Below are 27,104 nucleotides of genomic sequence, written 5' to 3' on the forward strand. Positions count from 1 at the left end.
TATATATTATTATATAAGAGTAAGAAAAAAAACTTTTAGATAGGAAAAAAAGAAATTAATTACTATTTAAATGGGAATAAGCCACAATTAAAGGTTAAAATACGTTTATTGACGTTTCAATTTCCACTTCGGAAATCGTTCTCAAACATGTTTGTTTTTTAGAACGATTTCCGAAGTGGAAATTGAAACGTAAATAAACGTATTTTAACCTTTAATTGTGGCTTATTCCCATTTAAATAATAATTAATTTAAAATGCCACAAGAAAAAGCTTCAGAACAATATTAGGAAAAAAAAAAGATCCCATATCACTACCAAAAACAAATTTTTGATAGTCCTATGGGATCTAGTCATGGATGATGTTATCAGTGATTGTATCAACAATTACACTTTTTTCATTCCTTCTATTAAAAGATATGTAGATGATTTAGTTTTGGCACTTCCTAAACACAAAATTAATGAAATAGTCAACATTTTCAACAATAATAATCAACATATACAATTTACAGTTGAGGAAGAGGTAGATGATTCTCTAGTTCCTTAGAGAAGGTTTCAAGTCCAGTGCTTTATACAGGTTGGTGAATTGTTTGCAGTCGGTAAGTTTGGTATGGTTAATTCGTAGTCTTCTAATAGTCGATGCTTCTCTTCTAGTTATGAAGTCTAGGGAGAGAAGACCAATAAAAGATTGAAGTTTATGATTGTTCCTCGTGTATTGACTGTTGTGTCCCTCAGTATTTTCTCGAGCACGATGTTGAACAAGATGCATGATAGAGCGTCTCCCTGGCGTAGTCCCTTTTTCACATCTATTGTTTCCGTTAATTCATTTTGTATCCGGATTCTACTTTCTACTTTTAGAGATTCTTTTATCAGTTCTATTAGTTGTGTTGGTATATTAAATTCTTAAAAAAGTTTTCTTACTTAATTAAATATCGTGTCTAAATTTGGCAAAAGATGAAGTAAAAATATACATAGAGCAGGAAACTCATGATATATGTCTATTGATCGTCTGATGTTCCGTATTTCTTAGGGACTGTTCGATTAGTGAATGCGGGATGGAAGGAGATACATTTGAAATAAGGATTCTTTTGGTCGCAGAAAGAAGCCTGCAGATAAAGATGACGGTGAAATTAATTATGACGTTCGGTGTATTAGTTGATCAACGATGTCGGTAGAAGTAAGGAAAATGTAGATTCGATTATTCGAAATGCGAGATTTAAAAGTAATATTTTTTGCATAAACTATTTTACCAATTTCTTTAATATATTCAAATAAAACAGTATTCAAAATGGAGTGCATGACAATAACTTGTCCCCTTTTAGAAAACGAACGGGAAGGAGGTCTAGAGACTGCTGCAACGACATATGATTTTGGGTTGAAACTGGAGTTGTTTTGTGTAAATGTAAATATTTAATTGCTGTTCATGATGTGTAGTTCTGGTTACCCAGACCGTAACACAATACCTAAACGTGAGTACCTAAAGGACCCTCTCCCAAACTGGAAAGAAAGAAAAAAAGAAGCTCACCTATTTCTTGGGATTTTCACTGGTTTTCATTAATTAAACCAATGTAGCCACAATTAAATTCGACTATTGAAATATAAAACCAAATTTGATACTCGTTTTCTTATCACATTGTGACTAAAGAACTTCGCTTCGTATTGTTAACTCGTCGATGAATTAATTTATCTGTTTAACACTGTTTAAATCTTTAAAATCCATTAGGAACTTTAAAAAGGGTGTTTAATCTTTGACAGTTATTTGATGTTTTTTGAATAGATTATTTGAAGCTTTATTTATAAACTTCAACATTTTATTAAACTTATTATTAAAAAAACGGTTTGCAAAAGTGCTTTTTAGCTTCTAAACATTTATACTACTTTTGATATTTTTCATGTCATACGGCTGTACGTAGGCTCAATGAAAAGCTGGCGTAAAAGCACAATTAAAAAAAAAAAACAGAACTTTCTATAACCACTAACAAGAAACAAGCTGAGATATTGCAGCGGACAGATCTCCCTTGCATTTTTCTGTGGCGATATTTTACGAGTACCATTATTTTAATGTTTCAAAACTAATTTACTTCTTCACTGTGTATGCTATTGATAAATCGAATTATAAAAATTAGATATTCTTTTACAATGTTCAATTTTCAGCTCTTAATGTTAATAAACAATGAAAATATTTGCAATTTCTAAAACAAGAAAAAAAATGCTATTTGATTTCCTCTGGGCCATAGAAGGTTTTGGTTTTTTTTAATGTTTTTTTTTATTAGCTTTATATTGAGCCTACATACAAGTGTATGACATAAAAAAGTCAAAGTTATTAGAAATTTTTATATGCTAAAAATTTGTTACTCTTCAAACTGATTTTTAAAAACAAATTTATTATATTCTTGATGTTTTTTTTTAATAATTTAAAACGAAGCCATAAAAAATCGATTGCTATTTACAAAATATCAATAGAGTGACTGGACAAGTACAGTTGTTTAAATAATCGGTCTCCTGGATAAACAAATTGAATAACTCATAAACTGTATGGTCGTTCTGTATGACATTTAGCACACTTTAAAAACTCATTAACTGCCATAATTTTAAATAGTTGTATTACATATCGTTATGCAAAAAGAAAGTTATTAACATTTATAAATTATACTTTAAAAATAAGGGTTTTTTAATTATCTCGGTCAATTCTTTATGTATTTTAATTATAAAAGTATCAATATTAGAGAACATTTTATGATCTATAACTTTTATTTTAACGTTTTATGCGCATAAACTTTTTTTCCCTTTTTACGATTGTTTAAAAAAAAAGCAAAGCAAAATTAGCTAAAGTCTTCACATAATTGTCATCAGCTACCCCTCATATACCTTTTAGAGACTTTAAATATCTGTTTAAGATTTTTTCAGCTTTTTTAGAGTTGTAGATCATAAAAAGTAATGTAACTTTTGAGAGTATCCAAATTAAAATACAAGAAACTATTAATCGAAATAGTTGCAAAAAACCTTATTTTTGCAGTTATTTATAAATTAAAATAACTCTTTTTTGTGCAAAAACATATAACATAGCTCCTTGAAATTATGGAAATTAATAAGTTATTACAGTGCGCTAAATATCAATCAGAGCAAATAGTTTATAGGTTATTTAATCTGTTTATAAACATTTATATCTTTGATATTGTTTATGCCACAAACTTATATAGAGGCTAATGAAAAACTGATGAAAAACACACTTTCTAAAAAAAAAAGAATCTTCTATGACCATTACGAGCCAAGAGAGCATTTTATATTTAAAACCAAAGCATTTTATTCTTAAAATCATACTTCCATTGACTATTAACAGTAAGAGCTGAAAATTGAAGGGACTCTAAATGAAGATCTGAATTGTGCGATCCAGCTTACAGATGGCATATGCGGTAAAGAAGTAAAAATTTATAACCCGTTAAAATGATGGTATTCGTAAAATACCTCTTCGGAAAAGTAGAATGGAGAACCATTTGAGCTTTTTTTTTTAGATTTGAACTTTTTAAAAATAAATCGCGCTTGTAAAATTTGCAATATCTTGGCTTCTGTGGCACGTAAAACATAATTTTTTTTTAACTGGGGTAGCTCAACAAAAAGTTGTTTAAATAATCGCTTTCCATGATAAACAAATCGTCACTATTTTTATTAGTTACATTACGTACCATTATGCAAAAACAAAGTTATTAAAATTTATAAATTTCTGCAAAATCAAGGGTTTTTTGCAACTATTTTGTTGAATTCTTTATATATTTTAATTTAGAAACTCACAAAAGGAAGAACTTTTTGAGATCTACAATTTTTATTTTAACTATTTTTCTCTAAACTGGATAAAAAACGTTTTATAAGCAAAAGAATGACCTCTCACTTTTTAAAATTGTTTAAACAAAAACAAAACAAAATACCCGTATATCTTCACAGATTTATTATTAACTAACCCTCGTATATCTTTTAGAACCTTCAAATATGTTTATAAGAGTTTTACGTGTAATCAATGATTTTTTTACAGATGGATTGGTGTATAAATTAGTTCTCCGATAAAGATGAACTTATTTCTACTTTTCAATACAATAACTAAAAATAGGTAGCTAAAGAAATACATATTTAAATATCTAATACTTTGTTTATGTTTATTAACTTGATATTTATTCACTAATTTGTTTTTCCGAAGTTTATTATATCATAATTATAATACCAACGAAAACGTAAAATTCAAATGATGAATAAAAAAAAATAAACATTTTTTAAGTTAATTACGTAACGGAAACGGTGTAAAATAAAAGAATATAAAAAAAGTTTCTATTTACTTACCAGAGTGTAATATCCATGTTTGACAAGCCGAAAGATTTTTTGTCGGAAATCTGAACATTCTTAAACCATGAATTTTGTATGGTGATAAACCACATTTGTAATAACAACAAATATTTCCAGCCATCTGTAAAAAACCATTTATTTATTATGGAAGTAACATTATTTTAATTTAAAATCACTTTTTTCAAATATTATAGAATGTATGTATTATTCGCTAAAATTTATTTTTAAATACCTAATTTGTTCATTTCTCATACAAATGTTTTTTGTTTTAAACACATAGAATTAAAATGTTTTACTTACCTCGGATCAAATTTTTGTAATACACTTCCAAATAAAATAAAATATTTAAATTCTTTAAACTTATTTAGATATAGGAAGATTTAGAAGCCACAGTACGTTTATGTACAATTTTAGTTGACACGATATTTACTAGTTGATAGTAATAACTCTATTTTAAATCAATACCTTAACTGATTCATGGTGTGTTTTTTGTAACATTTTTATTTTTGTAAGCAAACCTGTTGCTACTATGTCAGTGAAATATTGCAACGCTGGTGAATTTAATTCAGTGGATCAAAAATGGATGTTTAGTTTAGTCCTTAACTTTTTCACATAGCACCATCTAGTATAATGTATATCAAACAAACAATGGTATATTAAAATCTATTGAGACAGAAAAAGTGGTGACATCTAGTGACTGTCTCAATTAGAATCAAACAAATTTATACATTGCGTTGGCTAACTAGTTCTATTTAAACAATGGTACTAGTATTTGGTTTAGGATAAGATTATGGATGAAACAATTACTCATCATCATCACGAAACAATTACTAATAAGTAATACGTATAATAAAGTCAGCAGTCATATAAACCCTAACAAAAAAAAACTAATTGTTCCGTATTAAGCAGTACACACTACTGACAACACATATATTGAAACTGTCTTTAATAAGCAATAATCAGTTGTTTCATTAAATAACACTCGTTAAAATATGTGTAAATGGCTATAGATCCAGAGTCAGGATAGGTAAAAAACTCTCAGATCGTGAAACAAGGGGTTGCGCTGTCACCTCTCCTTTTAATATAATCCTGGAGAAGGTAGTAAGAATAGCAGAAATTATCACAGAACTACTGACAGTAAATGAACCAAAATTACTACTAGCATACGCGGATGACATTCACATTGTGGAAAACATTCACCAATGTAAAGGAAACTTTCAATAAATTAGAGATAGAGGTAAAAAACCGGTCTAATGGTCAATAAAGAGAAAGCCAAATATATGTGCATTAACAGACAAAAGAGACGAGACAGACTAGGGCAAAATGTAACAATAGACCCATATAACTTTAAACGAGTGGAGAGTTTTAAATGTCTCTGAACGACAATCACCGCAGATAACGATATCAGAAAAGGAAGGAAGAGATAAAAGGGATAATTCAGGCAGCAAACAGATGTATGTATAGCCTCCACAATACTATTAAATCCAAGAAACTAACACGAACATCAAAAGATGTTTTGAGAGAAAAATCCTCAAAAGAATCTTTGGAACTTACCACGATCTGAATACTAACCAATACTGAATGAGAACAAATGCCGGTCAAACTGATGTATGGGACTAGCGATGTAGTCCAAGAGATTAAATCCCAAAGTCTAAGATAGGCTGGCCATAACCATAACCGCCATAACCATAACCGCCTTACTAAGTTAATCTGGGAGGAAGCACCAACAGAGAGAAGCCTCTTACGTCCACGAATGTGATGGAGAGATAACATATGGTCAGATTTAAGAACAATGGGGCTAGACACTGAACAAACTATCATTTACGATCGTTCGAGATGGAAGCGAGTTTTGTAGTCAGCTAACACCGGGTTGTAGTGCTATGAGAAGAAGTTAATTTGATAACTTAAAATCAACTTTAACTCGTGAATATACGTCAGAATAATGATAGCATGTGATTGTTCATTGAAAAAATGAAGTTAGAAATAAATATTAACAATGGAAGACTACGAAAATAGGGCATCAGGAGCAGAAGATTGAATATGAAACCCGAGTGTTTTGTAAAAGACATGGATTCGAGATGGTAACAACTTACGAGTACCTGGGCATGATTATAAAGAGGTTTTACAGTTATGATTGGTCGCGGTTGTGACAGCTATTCTCAAGTTAAAGTTGATTTCATGTAATCGAATGAATTATCGTCCAATAAAGTCGTTCCACGACCTGAGATTGCCCCTCAAAAATATTGACAATACTATATTTAATTCTTCTATTTTAAAATATTATATTAAAGTCTTCTACTTTAAAATGTATAATATATACCCGAATTGTCAATATAAAGGAGATAGATAAAATTAATCTACTAAAAGAATTTTTTCTATTACTAAATATCAAAACAAAATAATTCACTTAATTTTTATTTTGAGAACGATTTCCGAGCTGGAAATCGAAACGTCAAATATAACGTATTTTTAATTAATATTGTGGTTTATTCTCATTAAACATAGTACACAATATGAAAATATAAGAAGATGAATTTTTACATCAATATATATTTAATACCCTATAGATTATACATACCAGAGTTCCAAATCGATGCCACAAAATGCCTGGATTCCATGATCAATCTGTATATGGGCAGTGGTGAGTCCCGTTTTATCGACAAAGAACAAGGAATGGAGTTCAACTGGCAAGATATGTCTACGGGACCGGGACAATCTTCGGGGTTTTTGTAAGGTTTTGCTTTCTGGCAAACTTGTGGATAAAGAGGAGCTATTGACATACTAAAAACAGAAGACAATAAGCATGCGTATAATAATGAAAAATTAAGGGTATATTGAAGTATTTGTCAAATTGTTGGTATTTGCTGTTGGGTATTTTATTCTTATTTTTTCTTACTATAGCTTTGAGTAAAGATTCTTAAAGATTATTTTACTGCTTTTTAATTTTCCGCTACGTGAAAATTAAGAGAAAAACATCCTCAGGTTACAATGTCAATGTCAAAGTAATAAAGATATATACAGTATTTAAGTATTTTTCTGGAACAACTGTTGGAAAAGAAAAAAGCAAAAAATAGAGATATACACTTGGCATTTGAGGATCTGAGAAAGGCATATGACTCTGTACCAAGGTCAGAACTATGGGAGGCAATGTACAAATTAGAAATACAGACGGAACTCATAGAAGCTACAAAAGCTCTGTATAAAGAAAATAAAGTGTCCATTAAAATGGGAGCAAGAATCATAGGAGACTTCACCACAACAAAAGGGCTCCTGCAGGGTTGTTCCACATCTCCAACCCTATTCAAAATATACTTAGAGAAAGCCTTGACTACATGGAAAAGAAAATGCGAAGGCATGGGAGTACCGGTACGGAACGAATACCTATATACGTTAAGTTTTGCAGACGATCAAGTAGTGATTGCACAAGACCAAGACGACCTCAGCTACATGATGAAGAAACTACAAGAAGAATATACCAAGGCTGGCCTAGATATTAACCTCGCGAAAACAGAGTACCTATCTACAAGTGAAGAAGACATAGAAGATCTACAGATTGATGACAACGTAACAATCAAAGGAAAGGATAAATTCAAATACCTGGGGTTTATAATCACGAAAAAGGCAACAACAGAGGAAGAAATTACACAAAGATTAGGACAAACAAGAACAGCAATCCGACAACTTAACTCAGTATGGTGGGATAGACACCTAAATATGAAGACAAAAACGCAGATTTATAAAACATTAGTGCGAAGTATTATGACATATGGGGCCGAAAATTGGATCATAAACAAGAAAAACAGCAGTAAGATAATAGCAACAGAGATGGAATGCCTGCGAAGATGCTGCAGAGTAACAAGAATGGATAGGAGAAGTAATGACGAAATAAAGCAAAGAACATCAATAGAAACAGACATACTAACATATATAGAACAAAAAAGACTAAAGTGGTATGGACATGTAAGAAGAGCTAGCGACAGCAGATGGATAAAGAGAATAACCGAATGGAGCCCCATAGGAAGGAGGAAAAGAGGACGACCCCGAAAATCCTGGAGGAACGAAGTAGACGACGCCATGAGTAAGAGAGGACTAAACGATGGAGAATGGAACAACAGAGAGAGATGGAAACGGTTGAGCGAGGGAAGGCAGTGAATACTGTAGAATCCCTAAATATATATATATATAAGTATTTTTCTAACCTAGCATCAGCTTGCATAAATATTCCAGCATTGTCGCAGTTTTCAGCTGAACCCATGATACAGACGACCTCTTTGTAGTCTTGCATAATCTGTAACATCTCTCTGGTAACATCCGGAGTACAGTCAGTGAAAAGAGACACTAGTAGTGGAACATTATCGATCAGTTCAATGTGGGGTCTGATTTTATCTATTCCTCTAGGGAGTTTGGCCTACAAATATAAAAAAAATTTAAGTAGTACCTAAAGTTTATATATGCATACATATGAATAAGAACATATATTAATACATTATTATATTTTAATGAAATAGACACATTAGAGCTTCACACCATTTCTTCGACGTTATATATTGACACTTACCCTGTTACTCATGTCAAAATTAATGGGAGCACTATGCTCAGTACTCTCTGTAAGATTACTCAGAGACTGCCATTCGTGCGCGGTGCTATCAGCTTGTAGTAAAACACTTTCTTGACTGGTTTGGTTGAAATCTTCATTCTGATCGTATTGTTTCTTATCAATGTTGAATTTTTCCACCTCCTTTTCGAACTTTACCGTTGAAAACTCCATGTTAATGGCGCTAGGTGCGGAAAAACTCATCGTCCTGGACGATTCCAGGTTGCTGCTAAATTAAATACATTTTAAGAATAGGTTTTAGCGATAGCAGCTACAAAAATTCACCTAGATGTCACTAGATGATTAACGTTTAAGTCTTAACTTCGAAAGTAAGATTTGCATAATTCGAGTGTTACCTCAAGCTTTATCAGTCAGTCTCAATAATAATATGAAAAGTAGGACATATACACTTCCTGATCTATCAAAAAACCTATCAAAGGACAAATCGTTAAAAATTGCAATTCCAAAGAGAAGTGGAAAAAAAAATTCACATAATTACGACTTATGGAAAGTCTTAACAAACAGAATTTCAAAGGAAAAATATAAGAATGGCTTAGCTTTATGATATGGCAGAGGACGCTGACATCAAAAATAGAAGAAAAATTAACAGGAAAAATTGATATAAACTAGAAAACTTCGAATGACAGCTAACAACGCGTAAACAGTGGAAAAAATAGAAATAGATGACGCTAAATAATTTTTATGTACGATAAGTACCTACAAAATATATAAATACTTTGTATGCAAAATATGGAAAAAGGACCTGAAAGGAGGACATAAAACTGAAAGTTATTATTGACAAATGCACATTAATTGTGAGATTATGTACAACAAAAAACCAACTTATCTACTATAAACATAAAAACTAAAATATATATGCAGCGATTATACAAATAAATCGGTGAGTTCCAAAACCGCCCATGTCCAAAATCTGCGTTCCGAGAAAATCAATAAAAACCTTTTAACGCTGAAACTACTCAACATAGACTGTCAGCATGCATAGAAAAGTTTTAGATCTCTTAATTTGCAATGTGTTTTTAATGGTAGTTTTTCAGAAAATAAAATGGGCTACCAATGACAGCTCAAAAAGGAGGATGAACTTGTATGGTTTTATTCAATATATAATATCAAAACTGTTATCTTAATCACTTAATCATCATATTTAGAATTTGTGGTTTTCGATGATGTGATGTATTAATAGAATTCCAATGCTTCACCTTGGGTGTAAGTCATTACCTTCTTGATGTCCAGGATTCTTTTCATGAATTGAAACGGGTTCTTTATTTTTTATAGTGCACATTTTTTTTATAGTGTAACGAACAAGCTAATTTCAAAGTACTCCATATAACAGTTGCATCTTTCGAAACTCTGATGTGTCTTCGAGAATCTGATGTGTCTTCGAGAATCTGATGTGTCTTCTCGATGTATCGCTCACAGATCGAGCCGTTCATACAAGCGGGAATAGAGATGGACTATTCCAGATTATTCTAGTAAATATCGACTATATACAAGCAATTATTTTATTTGATAAGATATTATCGTATATAAACTTGAAAATAAATAGAATTACATAAATTAGAACCGCTCGTTTTATTTAAACATGTTACAATAGTAATTAGACCACCAGTTCTTAAAATTAATAATATCAGTATATCGGATTTGCTTCACAATAAATGGTTGCCTTGTTCTGGAAGTCATTATTAAGTCCTCGTATTCTTCTGGAGTGTAAATTCGATCAATATAAAAACGAATGGCCTCTTATTGCAACAGAATGATAGATTTTGTTGAATCTCTTGTCAGTTCAGTGATTTCAGGAGGTATATGTTTCATTTTGTAGTTATTAAGGAATGTGCACACTTTATTAGGTCCCTTCTGACTTTAATCTTCATAGTAAGTATAAAAATGACCAGTATTCTCTTTGAGGTTGTGTATTTGCAATGCGAATACCCAGAGCTGCCTAAAATAAAATACTTTCTGGACTGGAATGTGTGGTAGTGGCATGTTCTGCATATAATCAAAAGCTAATCCCATCACTTCTGGTCTTTCGCACAGGGTTTGCATGCACAATTAATTTTAATATAAAACTTCTTCGCTCGGTTTTTATGAACCATTAGTTCCGCTGCAACTGCTTTCTTTGCGTTATAGTTAAGATTACCATATCTAAGCCACGTTTGCTGTCTTTCGCACTCCGAGCATACATCAACCTATGGTCTCCCAAACTTAATAATGAAGTTTTCGTTGAAGTATTTTAAACAAAATTCGTATTTTTCTAACTCTAAATATTTTCGACAAAAAAACTATGCATTTGCTTTACATTCAAAGATGCATTTAAATAACGAATATGGTTTGGGAGGAATACTATGAAACTTTGACCGGAAACGTCTGAATGTACTCTTTAATTTTCTCAGTCCATTCTTGCATAATGTAGCAGGTCTATTATTATGTCTGCGTCTCAGATCGTTTGGTGATTTGTCTGAAAAAAGTACGCTGAACTTGCCAGTACGATATGGCATGAATACTTATAAATGCCTGTTTGCATACGGAAATTCTATTTAAGCCTTTCAAAACAAAGTATAAAAAGTTTAATTTTCTTTCTTGCTTGTTTTCCGGACTTCTTACATGATGTCTTTGGATTGGTTTTGTTTCCACGAGTCCTTGTAAATACGATCTTGCTCGTCTTCGACGGTCAGCTTGATATATTAGTTAAAACACATTTTTTTCTTCCTCAGTAAACTGTTCTATGCATTTTTTTTGTCCACCTAAAAAATAAAACAGTTATTTTAAACTTCAAGCTTAACTTATTGTTCAAACCTACTCCGTAACTAGCAGTACATTGGGTTTAAGCGCATTATAAGCTATGCTATATATGCTAATATACTGACATGTAAAAATTTGTTATCAAATTGAATGGATTCGTGCTAAAATTTATCAACCGATGTACGTATAATGCACATACACTCTATGTACTGCTAGTCACAGTGTAGAACTTTTTACTTACCTACTCGCATATCATACAGTCTTTGCATTAACGTGTTTTCTGTTCCTAGAAACATATGACTGACCTGGCAAACGGGCTGTTTTTCCTGCATTGTGTGTCCAATTAGCAACATTCTTTTTTCTTTTTCTGCAACCACTAGTGGTATCAGTAACTTCTTCATTATCACTGGATGACATAATTTTATGTGAAATTGTTGAAAATTTGCAAATATCGAGATATTTTGTACAATACACATACACACGAAGTGAAAGTGATGCGTGTTAATACCAAACTGGTCACTATTTTATTGTTGAGATGAAAACTCGTTTAAGTTCCGGACATGTACGGTTTTTCTCCTTACGCACGGGTAAAATCCGCTATGTTACGTTAACGGTTAAGTTTCTAGTACGGGTTTTAAGACCAATTGAGGAAGGGACAAATTTTCAACAAAATGACTATTTTACTTTAAAATGTCAAATTTTGCACTTGCACGGTTTTTGAACTCACCGATTCAGATGATATATTCTTCTGCAGATACTTTCGGTCGCCTCTAAAACTAGTGTATAAATAAAAATGTGCATATGAATCCCCAGCAAAAGTTTCTTTTGACAGCAAATAAAGTGTTTTCCCCGAGGGGAAAGATCTGTAGATTTAAACAAACTTTACTTTTGTCAAGTTTTAAATTATTGTTCTAGTTTCAACTACACAATGTGTTCAATTAAGTCGGCATCATATGGGAAACCTTTGCATTTTTTGTATTATGAAAAAAAGTTATTCTTTATCAAAAGCTTTGCATGTTCTAAAACCTAGAATACAATTATCAGCTATTAATTTTTTTCAGTCATATACGCGGTTTGTCAAAAATATAAATTTTATGCAAAAGTTATTGGACAATCGTTAAGGAAACGTCAGCTATTTTATTTAAAAACATAATAACCTTTCCATTGCATTTGAATAATACATCTAAATCATAATAATTTACTGTGCTAATTAAACAGAAAATAACAAGTAACTATAAGATTAAAATAAGCAATATTATAATAAGTAATATTCTTAATAGTATTGATAGGAAATTTTTAGCATTTTTTTCAATTTACTAGAGCCTCTACATAGCCACTATCTCTCATTAACTGCATGTTTTAAGTAAACCCATAAGAAGTAATCTAGGGGGTTTACGTCTAGAGATCTTGCCAGCCAAAAAATATGGGAAAATCTAAGTAGGTATTAATTTATCATCCAAAATTCCGAATTATGCCCTAACAGCTTCTGTAGAAAATATGAATCATCGTCTTGTTGAAACCACATATGTTAACGGTCTTGTAGGGCCATTCCTAAAATGTAAACTCGGAAATAACGTTCAGAATTCATGGTCTGTCAAAAGAAATAAGGTCCTATTATGTTATTCCTGAAGATACCACACCACACGTTTGTCTTGAACGAAGATTTGTCACGAGTCTAGATTAGAATTGCTGATACTCCTTTCACGACAATTTTGTGAACTAACACATCCATTTAGGGAGAATGTTGCTTTATCGGAAAATGTAATGTCTTAGTAAAAAAGACCCTTTTCTAACTCTCCCTGTATCAAAAAGCAAAATTCAGACCGTTTATCATAATCTCTTTTCTTTTATGTACGTACAAACTGCGGTTTATGTGGATGATATTTATTTTTATGTAAAATATTTGCCATTGTACCTCTACTTACCTTATTTTGGATCGAAGTTATTCTTCTTCAGAATGACGTTTTGGGATGTTCTATTACTAAGACTGCATATAGCATCACTTATAATTGTGTGTCCTCATTGGCAATCCGCCTTTCGCGTTCTTTATTAAAATTATTATCAACACTTCCTGATGTCTTACAATTTATTTACAATTCTTGTAACTGTTGTATGGTTAATTTTTTATATTATTATCTCCCACAATCATAACTATTTCAATTTTCTCCTCACGTGTTAATAAAGGTGCCATTAGATTTATTTTATAAATTGTAACTACCGATTAGATGTTCACTGTCAAAAATCCATTGGCTTGTCACTCCATCCTGGATTAAATATCAATTTGTAGACAAATGACTGTAGAGAATTTTCCAGCGCATAATATATTTGCCGATCAGTAATATCACAATGTTAATACAGAGGAGAAAATAACAAGATTTATTAGATTTATTTTTTCATAGCAGATAGATAATATGAGATATCTAACCATAGTTTTTAAGTAAAATTAAATTTTCTTAATAACGATTGTCGACATTGTTAAAAATAAAAGTACTTTACCTACTCTTACGTAAAAGTCATATTTTATTGACAAATTGCGTAATGACTGAAATAATTTAATATCTGTTCATTGTATTTTTGGTTTTAGATAATTCAGAATACAGACATTTTTATAAAAAATATTTTTTTTTATAAAACTACAAATAAAAAACAATTTCCCATATGGTGCCGACTTAATCGGACATATTATATATATATATATATCAACAATACCATTGCATTTTATTGCTTTTATACTAAATGCTGAACCAATTTTTGCTGCTAGAAGCATATACTCCGTCATTTCGAACAATATTAGTAACATCAAGTTCAAAAATGATTTGCACCATAAATCATTTAAAAGGAAAGTGCTGTTCAATTTATAGGGCAATGCCGTGTAAATGAAATATAACATGGAACCCATACCATTTTGTGACACCAGCCTGTCGAGTTCTTCTCGGCATTTCCACACTAGCCTAGAATCATCTTAAGGTTTTTAAGAGCCTCCATAGCTGCTTGACTATGTGTGAATATATTGATCTGCTTCAGTTCAAAACCTCTTATCTTAATTTATCTTGTACAAGGCAAGATTTTATAAATCTCTGTCTGGAATACAGGAAATGTTCTCCAAGGGAAATGGAAATGAAATGTTACTAGGTCCTGATCTAACCATTATGTTAGTACCGTTTTCTCGAAATCTATATCTTCTCGCCTCCTTCTTTATGACGATGTGCAGAGGAGAGAGATCCAGCAGGGTATCCATAACTGCTGCTTGTAAAAGCCCTTGTATTTCCAGGCAAGTAAGTCTTTGCACCTTGCTCAGTTTGACAATGGCATCTGCCCTTTTGGCCACCAATATTATAAATCCAATATAACATGTCCGGTGTTAAAGCCCTCAGTTTTCCATGAGTACGTCTGGCTTCCATTGACATAGTCACCGTTCTCTTGGTTATTCGTTCTATCATCTGATTTCAAGTAAGCCTTGAGTTTAATATCACCATAAGATCCTTTACTTCTCTCACCAGCTTTAGATTTCTACCATTCAGGTTTCATCATTCAATCTTCGCTTATCCACTGCTGGACATAGATCTCCCTCATAATTTTCCATCTATTTCGATCTTGTGCCTCTTGCATCCAATTCCTATGACAACGTTTTAGATCGTCAGTCCAACGTGTTGGTGGACGACCTCTGCTTCGGTAGGCATCATCTCTTGGTCTCCATTCCAGTATCCGCTTTGTCCATCTATTATCTGTCATTCGAGCCACGTGACCTGCCCAGTTCCATTTCAGTGTTGCTACTCTCTCTACTGCATCAGCCACTCCTGTTCTTTGTCGTAGCTGGCGATTTGGGATCTTGTCTCGTAGTGAAACGCCCAACATAGCACGCTCCATCGCCCTTTGACACACACGGATCTTTTGAACTGTTCTCCTTGTCATGGTCAACGTTTCGGCACCGTAAGTTAACACTGGCAAAACACACTGATTAAACGTTTTTCTTTTAAGGCATATTGGTATATCAGACGATTTGAAAATATGGTTCAGCTTGCCGAAGGCTGCCCAAGTCAGTCTTATACGACGGAGAAGCTCAACGGTTTGGTTATCTTTTCCTATGCGAATCTCATGACCTAGGTATTTATAGGCCATTACCTGGTCTATGGATCTTGTTCCTACGCATATATCTTCGCTGACTACAAGATTTGTCATCATCTGGGTTTTAGATATATTTATTTTCAATCCCCCTTCTAGCGAGGAAAGGTAGAGCTGATTTAAAAGTTCTTTGGCCTCATCTATCATTCAGGTTTAGAGGACCTAATCTCGATAGCAGCTACAAATCTCACCTAGATAGTCACCTGATGATTAAAATTTAAGTTTGATAACTAGACTCAAATAAAAAGAGTTCAAGCCTATTTTACACCAGAAAAACTTCTAAGTAATACTTGAATAATTTTCCAATTACAAAGAAAAGATATAGAAAAAATAATAAAACTTTCCTAATGAAAGTTAACACACCCCATAAAGAGTGGAAGACTCAGGAAGAGCTGCATAGTAGACGCTGAATAATTTTTATGTATGATATAAAAGGGATTGAAAAACGATCTGCAAAAAGAACATAAAATCGAAAATTTTTATAAAAAGGGTAATTCCCTGTGAGAACATCTACAATAAAAAACTGATCTACTACAAATAGAAAACTAAAATATATATCCAGTGATTATAAGGACAATATATTTTCCTGCATATACTTTCGATTGCTTTTAAAACTAGTGTACAAATAATAGTTCATATGAATCCCCAACAAAAATTTTCGTGTGCCAGCAAATAGTGTCGTTCCTGATGCAGAAGACACGTATGTTTAATCAAACTTTGCTTTTATACTATTATATTTTACTGCTACACCAATTCTCGCTGCTAAAAGCATATACTTTATACTACGCAATTCTGAAAAATATTAGTAACATTACATGCAAAAATTATTTGCACCATAAACCATTCAATTGGAGAGGAAAGCTTTATGTAAAATTTTTTAAGCAGAGTGTAAGAATATAATTTGATGTTGCAGATGTATTTTAATTGGATAACGATATGGCTAGTGGTATCCAAATTCACGAATGTGATAATCACTCTATTAGCTCACACTTCAGAAATAAGTATGAAAGAAAAAATAACTGCGCAATCTTTGGAAATTATATAGGCCACATCTTAGATAAATATGGCGATGTATTTAGCATACAATCACAGAATTGTATACAACATATGAGAATATTGAACTATGGTGCCAAGATTACAATGCTCTACAACTACTACTAATACGCTGGATGAAATCGAAAAATATAATTTCAATGAACCATAAAAAACTAAAATTATTGGTATGTTTTACAAACTAAGTATAAGTGTTACTAATAATTTTCAAAAGCCCCAATGCGACATTCCAACACGTCATTTTACTTCACTTGGTTCCTCTATAATGTTTTCATATTTATATAGAATTTTTCTATTAGACAAGAAAACGGACATGTAAATATAAGGTCGTACAAAATATTTTTACGTGTTAAATTGCCATCATTCCATTTCTAGCATTTAAAATTTGATGGGTGTATTGTGCGAGTATTTTTTAGACAATGAAGGTTTAGAAGAACAAACTTTCTGAAAATATATGTTAACAAAAAAGACAACGGCAAATTTTTATTACTGACCGACTTGCTGAAGATCGATCAAAAATCATCAAAGCTGTTCAATAAGTGATTGAAAGACATCATCATGAGTCAGATAATGGTATTTATGAGTATGTAAAGAAATGCACTACATCTTTATATGTAAAGAAATTTATATATGATGGTATTAATATATAAGAAACTACAGTACAACTTCGATTAACCTTCTATCTTTTATCCGTCAGTATAGCGAAAACAAAAAATAAAAAAATTATATCTGATTACTTTTATTCCAAAATCATGGCGAAAGACGATTGAACGGATCAATTATTGGACAAACTGTCCAGTTATTGGTGAGTTCAGTTTAAATAAAAAAATCCGATAACGGTAGTGGTTTGCAAAAATGGTACCGGCAACTAGGGATTGTCCTGATAATAATGTGATAGGACTTACAGATGTCAAAAGTCAGAGCAAGCTTTATTGCTAATAGATAATGCACCAACTCATTCTAATTTTAAAATCAAAAGTGACGACGGCAAAATTACATTTCTCTTTCTTTCGCCATAATTTCACTCATATAGCCTATGGTCTAAGACATAAGTGAAAACATGGCACATCATCATAGAAAATATTTTAGTTAAATGTTGTTTTCATCTGATAATGCAAAATATGTGAAGAAATTTTGGAGGGGTAATCATACATATGAAGCACATTATTTACGGTGTCTCCTGTGTATGGGTTGATCTTACAGTGACTAACCTGAGAACGGGTGAAATAAACTTTGATCTGAACGTTAACATGTGAAATTTGAGAAAATAGAATCTGTTACAATGGATGAAATATGCATCTTCGTAATTATCTACCATGCAGTACAAATTTGACGCAAAAGTATAAAAGAGTGGTAGAATGTTATAGATAGGAGAGAGGGTTTAAAATTGTAAATGACAATAACATTTTTACCAATTTAAGTGCCATGGAAGAAAAAAAATGAAGCTGGTGATAACAAATGTTAAGTTAATAATAGAAAACAAACTGTTAGCCACTAGCTACTCAGAGGCTGAAGACGGTGAATCGATGTTATACTATACTTGAGTATTTAAAGGAAAACATTTTTTTTAAAGTTGTTCGTATGCAAAAAACTTCTATAAAAATTATTACGCACAATAAGAAATTAATCAATAATTGAAACAGAAAAAAAGGGCAAAGTAAAGGATCAACAGGCAAATATGAGAAATAAATGATAAAAATAATGAGAATTCAAATATATTAGAAACCCTAAAAAACGTCATTATGCATTGACATTTATTTTTTAATTCTTAAGTGAAAAAATAAAAATTGTAGTCCTTCTAGTCCAAAGTTGTATTTACAAATGAACCAATTAAAGAAAAAGTGTGTTGTTACTATTCTAAACGTGTCAATCAAGCCTAGTTCGTGCGCATTGAATACCTATCAATTAATATTGACTTGACATCAACACATGGCGATTGCTGAGTTCTTTTGACAACGTTCTGCAATACTAATCTGTTCCTCTGTTGGGGAGGACTAGCGCTAGCATCTGTCTGTCCGCAATTCTCCCCTCTGGCGAAGCGCAGACAACACCGAACACAGAAAACATATAATAGAAGAAGAGGAGAGTTAGTAACAGATCGTGCTACCTCTAAAGAAACTCTTTGTTTTTTACTTTCATTTGGTAGTAATAGTATCAGAAAAAAATAGAGTAGAAAATCCTACAAATTATTTAACGAATTTTGCAGTTGGATTTCAAGATGTGTTCGGTTTATTCAATACATTGTTTTAAAAATTGTAATTATTTCCATCCATCCTAAAAGGAATCATAACATAATCTCATATAAGTCTGTAAAACATATTTTATAAACTGATGTCCCATACAAACGGCTGATTTTAAGACTAGTTTGTAACAAGAAATCGGTAAAATCACAGAAAAAGACTAGTGACTAATTTAGATTCTTTTTTCTAGTTTTGTTCTGATATATATTACAAAAAGTAATCTTTAGATAGCAACATAAGAATTAGTTGTTGAAAAAGTACATGCGTATGTTAGAACACATAAAAAATTTGTTATAAATGAGTTTAGAGACTATTTCTTACCGTAAACCAAAAAATTTGACGTTTACGCAATTGGCATGTATAATTTAAATTTTGCAAAAGGTAGGTGAATTATTATAAAAATCGTTATCGATCTTATAAGCAATAAAGTTAAAAATGCTTTTATAAGTATATGAAAAAAAAAATTCCTTTCCAGCGTTTTCAGAATTTCTACAACACTTTTACAACTAGTACAAATGGACAACGATGTAGAGACGTAACAATGTAGAGCAAGATAATATTCAATGATCTCTTGTGGTAAAATTATTGTTCACTGGAGAGTTCTAAATTTGACTCATTTATAACAAACATTTTCTCACAAACATTGAAAAGAGCAGCATAAACAACAACCATGAGTGAATCTCCATACTATAACCAAAAAATATACAAATTGTTATGTCTTGTTAAAGAATCGAAGATTGACTTTTAAATTTGTGCTGTGTTGTGAGATACACAACTGTTTGATGTTTACACTGCTGTACATATGTTCTAGTAAATATATATATATATATATATATATATATATATATATATACAGTGATTATAATGAACAAATCAGTATATATAAATACAAAAGATTAGACTAATGTAAAATATTAGAATCATGGCAGTATTTGTGTTTAAAATTATGTACCGCCATAAACAAATTCCACGAATATCTTCAGAAAATTTAGATCAAAAGATAGAAAGTGGAATTAAACCGCAATTAATGGTAATGAACATAACACGTTTTATTATATGTGGCGTTTGGTTTTCTAACGCGGAAATAGTTTTCAAAAAATTTTGACAAATATTGTGAAAAATCTTTGTTTTTCCGAATTTTTTAAAAACAAAATAAAACATGCAATTTTAATTACAATAAATTTCGATTTAATCCCATTTAAAAAATATCTGTGATATACATGACTCAAGAAAATACTTTCAGAAACAGATTAAAAAATGTTCACAATGGAAAACAAGCATATAGCAGTGTCATCTGCAAATACTTAATCGTTTTTGGATCGGAAAAAATATAATCGACGTCTAGAAAAAATAGTAGTTTTTCAAACATACACAGAAAATTCCTATTTTGTTGGTAATCGATTTAGATGATATCATTGAACGACTCTAACTATATAACAAATGTACGGCGTTGCAGTTTTACAACGCTTAACAAACAAAACTATAATAGGGTTAATAATCTGGCATTGTGGATAGGATACCTAACAAAAACAATAAATGTTCTTGTTAATACACTGAAGAACAAATAAAACAAACACTGATAATTGCAGGCAATAAAGCAAATTAAACTATAGATCTTTACAAATTTACCTATTTCTTTCACTAAGAAGAGAAATATGACAATTCCAACCGCTTTCAAGACCCATTTTTTCGCTAAAAACGCGCGATCTCAGTTCATTTTCTTTACTAAAATGAACGAATCGGATGCAAGCTCGTTCCAATTGTTCTATAAGATGAACCTACAAGATTAAAATTAAAGATATACACGAGGATTGTTTTATAATACATTTATAAACATCTTGTAACTTACCATATCAATCAGGGCTTGGTACTGCATCGTTATCATACCAATAAATATTTGATTACACTGCACCTGAAAACAGCTCTCTGCATCACTTACGTTATCAGTCTGACAGTCGTTGAATAAAAGTGAATCTACGACAAAAAAAAAATTAATGTATTTTTTATCTACATTTAACAGTGTATACACCAGTCGTCACAGACGTAAATGCCACTGAACCTCTAAACATCATACGAACAAGCTGAATTTTGTTGAGAATGACAACTGTGGGACTCCAAAGAAGATTCCAAAAAATTTACCAGTTTTATTCCCCGGCTTCTCCCTAAACCTCCTCCCCGTAGGGCAGGAAAAACGAAAAAAAATCGTTTTACCAAGAATCTGTACATCGTAGAAAAATGCTTTAAATAAAAAATGTAGCTGAGATAATTTTGAACAAAAATGTTTATTAGCACTTTTTCTTTAGAATGAACCGTTCTCTTAGAAACAACGCTCGAACCGACCGGTGATGTTCAATGTTCAAATTTATTTCAACTCGACTGTAAAAATTCTATATCTTTTGATCAGAGTGTCCTATGGAACAAAATCAAACTACGTTTTAAAGGTGAAGAGACCAGCTTTTGTATGACATTTTTGGATTTTGCCGAAAATTAAGATAGTTTATATAAAGGAGTTAAATACATACACATTTAGCGATTTTTACTATTTTTTGCGATCTCATGAGATCAATAATATATATCACTTCCATTGACCGGTCACTATAAAATTTTTATTATTAGATGCCAATATTCAAAACATATAGCCTAAACTTTCGGTTTTGAGTTCTAGTAATAAATGTGAGGCATTTGAAATATGCCGAAACAACGCTAAATTTAAACTTTCACACTACACATGATTTTAAACGTTTAAAACTGCTTCTTTTTGATTACACAAGTACGTTTTTCGAAAGGACACAACTTTAGCTACAAATTCCACCTAATACCCTTCTTGTAGAAGCATTTCCCGTGACGTGCGATCGTTTGTAATGTGAATATTTAAATTCAGCGTTTTTTGGGCATATTTCAAATGCCTCAAATTTGTTGCCAAAATTCAAAAACCAAAATTTCAAGCAATATTTTTTGAAGATTGGGCTCTAATAATGAACATTTTATAGTGATACGTCAGTGGAAGTAATAAATATGATTGATCCCATGAGAATCGTAAAAAATGGTAACGCTAAACGTTTATATATTTAACACCTTTATAGAAACTGACTTCATTTGCGGCAATATACAAAAATTGTATAAGAAAGCTGCACTTTTCACCTTTAAAACGCATTTTGATTTTCAAAAGGACAATCTTATCAAAAGATGTCGGATTTTTTCCGTCGAGTCAATACGAATTTTATTTAAAATAAATTTCGCGCGCGTACCGGACATTGCGAATCACCGGTCGCTTCAAGCGTTGTTTCTGAGAGAACGTTTCATTCTACACAAAAAGTGCTAATGAAAATTTTTGTACAAAATTATTTCAGCTACATTTTTTGTTTGAAACATTTTTTTCTACATCGTACAGATTCTTGGTAAATCGATTTTTCTGTTTTCCCCACCTACGTGGAGAGGTTTTAGGGGGATGTCATAGTCTGGATGTCTCTTGAACCTGCCTCATTATAAATTTGACGTCTGTGCATGATCTTCCCGACCTAAAACATTGTTGTTCTTCTGCTACTGTTATAATTTCATTCAGTTTATCACTTTGGTTATTAATTTTAGTGTTGTGTTTAATAAATTATTTCTTCTGTAATTTTCCGGGTCCGATTTGTCTCCTCTTTTGAAGAGAGGTATTAGGATGCTTAATCTCCATTCTTGAGAAATTCTGGTTGGTTCTATTATTTTTCGGACTCGTAATCCAAGCTAGCGAAATAGATTTCACAGAAGAGTGAAAGGCATTACAGAACGTAATAGACAAATGAAGTGAAAATATAAGACAGCAATTTAATATTTACTATATCAATGAAAATAAAAGTACAGAGCAATATATAAACATGGATTAAAATCGACAATTTTCAATAAGAAAGGGAATACGAAATGACACGAGCGTTAAACTTTTTTTTTTTGACAAAAGTCAATCAAAAAAGAAACAAAAAAACGTATATAAAGAAGTATTAAATAAATCGTTACACTATACGGTTCGGAGGTTTGGGATGATAGCAAAGCTAATAAAAACAAACTTATAACGACAAATATGTACTACGAAGTTGTAGTAAATCAAAAACTAGAAAGGGTCAGAAAAGAGCAGATACGCGATGAAATGAAACTAGATCGTAATATAGGCGAGAAGCTTGAGAAAAGATAGTTTACATGGTTGGGACACGTAAAGAGGATGTTAAAAAAAAAGAAAAAAATTGGGAATCCATCACTAGACTGTAAAAAGAAAACAAAAACATACGAAATGCTTCAGATCAGTTTACAATGAACTATTGTAAGTCTAGCAATCGAAATATGGACATTGTAATTGATGAACTTTACGTAAATGTATACTAAATTGACACAAAAAAATCAAAATAGGTTGTTACCTGCACTGTAGAATTGAGAAGATTTAGTTTTTGGTTCCAGAACACTTTTAATGTCCCAATGGACTGGTGTGGGGCTTCTCTGACTTAAATATAAATGTCTCGAGTCACTGGGAAGCTCTAAATATACCTCACTTAGTTTGTTATGAATATTTTTGGCAAGGGGCCTAAAATATATTAAAATGATGACAAATTAAAAATTTCTTTTGTGTATAAGATTTATTATACAGGGTGGTCCTTAAGTAATTGTACAAACAGAAACCGTAGATTCTACACTTTAAAATATTACGATCCAAGCCAACTTGTTTTAAGAAAATGTTGATATTAAGAAAGATACAGCTTGTTAAAGTGGAAATTTAAAATTTTATTTTTCACTATAACTTTTACGTTTGTAAATATTTTTGAACAAAAATTTACAGTTGGATGCTTTTGAGTAGGATAAATTATAATTTTATACATACTTTAATGTATGTATAATAGAGGGCGCCACATATGCCACAAGTGTGGCATACATTTGCGCTTAACTTTTTTGCTTTTTAAGTTAGCTCTATTTGTGTTAAAAAATATTAAAGATACATTATTTTTACAAAGAAAAGGTATACTTGTTAGTAACCTGAAAATTCAACCGTTTTCGAGATAATCGCATTTTATAAGTCAGATGTATAATAATTCTTAGTTTGATATTTGTATGGTAAATCACTTAATACCTGTAGATAAGCATAATTCATAGTTTATTCTTATTAAAACAACTCAAAGATGATAATGTAACATTACAAAATGCTTTGTTATGGGTGCTAAATGTCTTATTGGTGAAAATATTCTTCATCTTCTTCTTTAGGTGCCGTGTCCGTATTCAGACGTTAGCCGTCATCATGTTTACAATTTCCCTTTTCTATCGCTTCGTAAGTTTCTATAATGGCGTTGTATTACTTTTTCTCTATTGTAAAATGCTGAAAACCCAAAATATGTGGTATCTGAAAGATGGTACACCACCACATTCTAGAGAAAAGGCAGTTAGAACATACTTAAATATAACTTTTCTGAACGTTGGATTGGTCGTGATAGTCATATTCCTTGGCAGGGTGATGAGATGTTGATATAATTAATTAATTCACAAAAAATTCGAAAAGTATACTTATTATTCAATACGTAAATTGTTTACCCATTTTTATTAGGACAAATAGAAACTGGAGCACAGGTATTGAATAACACATGTCTTAATACTTTTGCTACAAATCTAACCTTAAAGACTCAGCATTTTTACAAAAACATCAACGTTGGCCTCATAACCGATATTCTTATAAATATAGTAAACACACAAGCAATTTAGTTCAGTATAATATTGGTTCGTTAGTAAATCATAATAGTCCATTTGTTCGAGATGTAATTATAGTTACTCGTAAGCTGTAACGTAATCATATAAATAAGTAATGTCATCGATAGGTTATTACGTGTGTATATAAGTAACCAATAAACGAGATACATCACAGTTTAATACATTATTTAACCTCTGCGACAAATAAGATGTAGTTCCATAATATACCATAAGATGTGGATATGTATCCAAAAGAATACATTTGTCCATTATACATTATAGCCACCACGTAGCCCAGAATTTAATCCGCTTGATTTTGGTGTATGGGGAGCATTAAAACAACGTGTCTGTAAGAATCCCATAAACATTCGCAACCAACTATGGGAGAAATAAATACTGCAGCAGTTTCTTTCGAACCAATGATGCTATTTAATATGAGGCGATCTTTTATGGAATATATTGACAAATGAATTTAAGAAAATGGTGTACATATAGAACACTTACTTTGACAAAAAGTTATGTTATTTAGTTTAACTATTTCTTAATTTGGTTTGTAAACAAAATGTTTTGATTATGACTTTAATTTAACATAAAACGTAAAATGTTTTATGTAAAATCCCATTATTCTATTATTTTGTCAAATCCTATTATTAATTATTCTGGTGATATATTTATTTTATTTAATATTTCGTTAACTATTAACTTTAGTTAAAGGTATTTTATACCAAAATTCAGAAGTATTAATGTTTTTGTCTATTTTTTTTTTCGTTGCCTGGAGTAATTGCCTTAAATAAGAATTATGCAGCTGATTTGTAAAATGCGAATATCTCGAAAACTTTTTAGTTTTGAAGTTATTAACAGGTATATCTTTTTTTTGTTAAAATAATGTATCTTTAATTTTTTTTGTCCCAAATACAGGTAACTTAAAGAACAAAAAAATTAGGTGCAAATTTATACCACATATGTGGCGTCCTCTATCAGTTACATCAAAGTGTGCATCAAATTATAATTTCTCATATTTAAGAGTACCCAGTTGTAAATTTTTATACATTAATGTTTACAAACAAAAGTTATGGCAAAAAATAAAATTTTAAATTTGCACTTTAACACCCTGTATCTTTCTTAATATCAACATTTTATTAAAGCAATTTGGCTTAAATCGTAATATTTTAAAGTCTAGAATCTACAGTTTCTTTTTGTACAATTACTTAAGGACCACCCTGTATAATCAAAGTGTTATGATTTTTTAAATACCTGTAAGCAAATGCTGTACAGTAGGCAGTCAGACTACTTCTCTGGTAAAAGTCTTGTATTCTCTTTCTATCAGTATTCGACAGCGGAATGAGATCTCTGCCATCCCAGTATTCTACACAAGAATCTAAAATGATATCCGCCGTGCCTTCCGACAGTAACTGCATGTTTCCAGTAGATAATTCTTGAACTATTACGGCAAACATGTGAGGGAAAGGAAACTTCAGCTTCGTGGATAGTTGAAGAGATCGAGCATACTTATTGTCCCTCCTCATCATTTCTGTTTGCTTAAAATAAAAATATCAAGATACCAAAACTTTCAATAGATGCAAAAAATATTTCTAGGGAGAGCGCCCACCAAACTGGCGTGGCAAGTGGCAAGTAGCAAGTAGCACACGTCTAGCATGTTACTTAAAATGTAACCAATAAAAACGAATGATTCAGCGCACACCAAAATGACAGTGACGTCATTCATTCTAATCATTCGTTTGCATTGGTTACATTTTAAGTAATATGCTAGACGCGTGCTACTTGCCACTTGCCACGCCAGTTTGGTGGGCGCTCCCACTTACCAAATGCCTGAAGCTTGAAAGTTGTTCTTGTAGCGTAAATATCTTTTGCGCTTGATCTACGAATCCTATCTCATTAGCTAGCTCACATAAACACCTTCTGTTAGTAACCGGTACCAAATTTTCGTTATACATTGCTTCACAAGTTATGTGTGAACAAAACGTATTGTAATGTTCCTGAAATTGAAATAATTGTGACGTAATAAAAACACTGACGAAATGTTTACCTTCGTATCGATATTGCAGGTGTTTAGTAGTATCGCCAGACCCAGAGGCTTGAGATTGGACAAATATCGATTCCATTCCTGGTCGTCAAAGTGTAGCTTGAAGGGATCATTGTGCCGGTGGGTGAGATCTAGTACTTCAGTCACAGCACTGGGACTCTCCGGCTGAAAATTGGGAAACATCGAGTCTATATCGCTGGATATGTCATTCACATTGTCCAAACTGAAATAAGATTTAGAAAAACTGTGATAATACACCAAATA

General features: G+C 31.6%; 1 protein-coding gene across 1 annotated transcript in view; it reads right to left on the minus strand.

The window, feature by feature from the left end:
- Window positions 1-27,104, minus strand: part of l(2)k05819 (transmembrane protein 94-like protein l(2)k05819) — a 115,539-nt gene that overhangs the window by 69,016 nt on the left and 19,419 nt on the right. Inside the window, 10 exon segments of the mRNA XM_072544651.1 lie at window positions 6,906-7,108; window positions 8,527-8,735; window positions 8,886-9,147; window positions 18,752-18,883; window positions 20,723-20,871; window positions 20,943-21,067; window positions 23,485-23,648; window positions 26,051-26,334; window positions 26,620-26,793; window positions 26,844-27,063. Coding sequence (XP_072400752.1) covers window positions 6,906-7,108; window positions 8,527-8,735; window positions 8,886-9,147; window positions 18,752-18,883; window positions 20,723-20,871; window positions 20,943-21,067; window positions 23,485-23,648; window positions 26,051-26,334; window positions 26,620-26,793; window positions 26,844-27,063 — 1,922 coding nt within the window.

Source organism: Diabrotica undecimpunctata, chromosome 1 (assembly GCF_040954645.1).
Source record: "Diabrotica undecimpunctata isolate CICGRU chromosome 1, icDiaUnde3, whole genome shotgun sequence".
Taxonomy (NCBI): domain Eukaryota; kingdom Metazoa; phylum Arthropoda; class Insecta; order Coleoptera; family Chrysomelidae; genus Diabrotica; species Diabrotica undecimpunctata.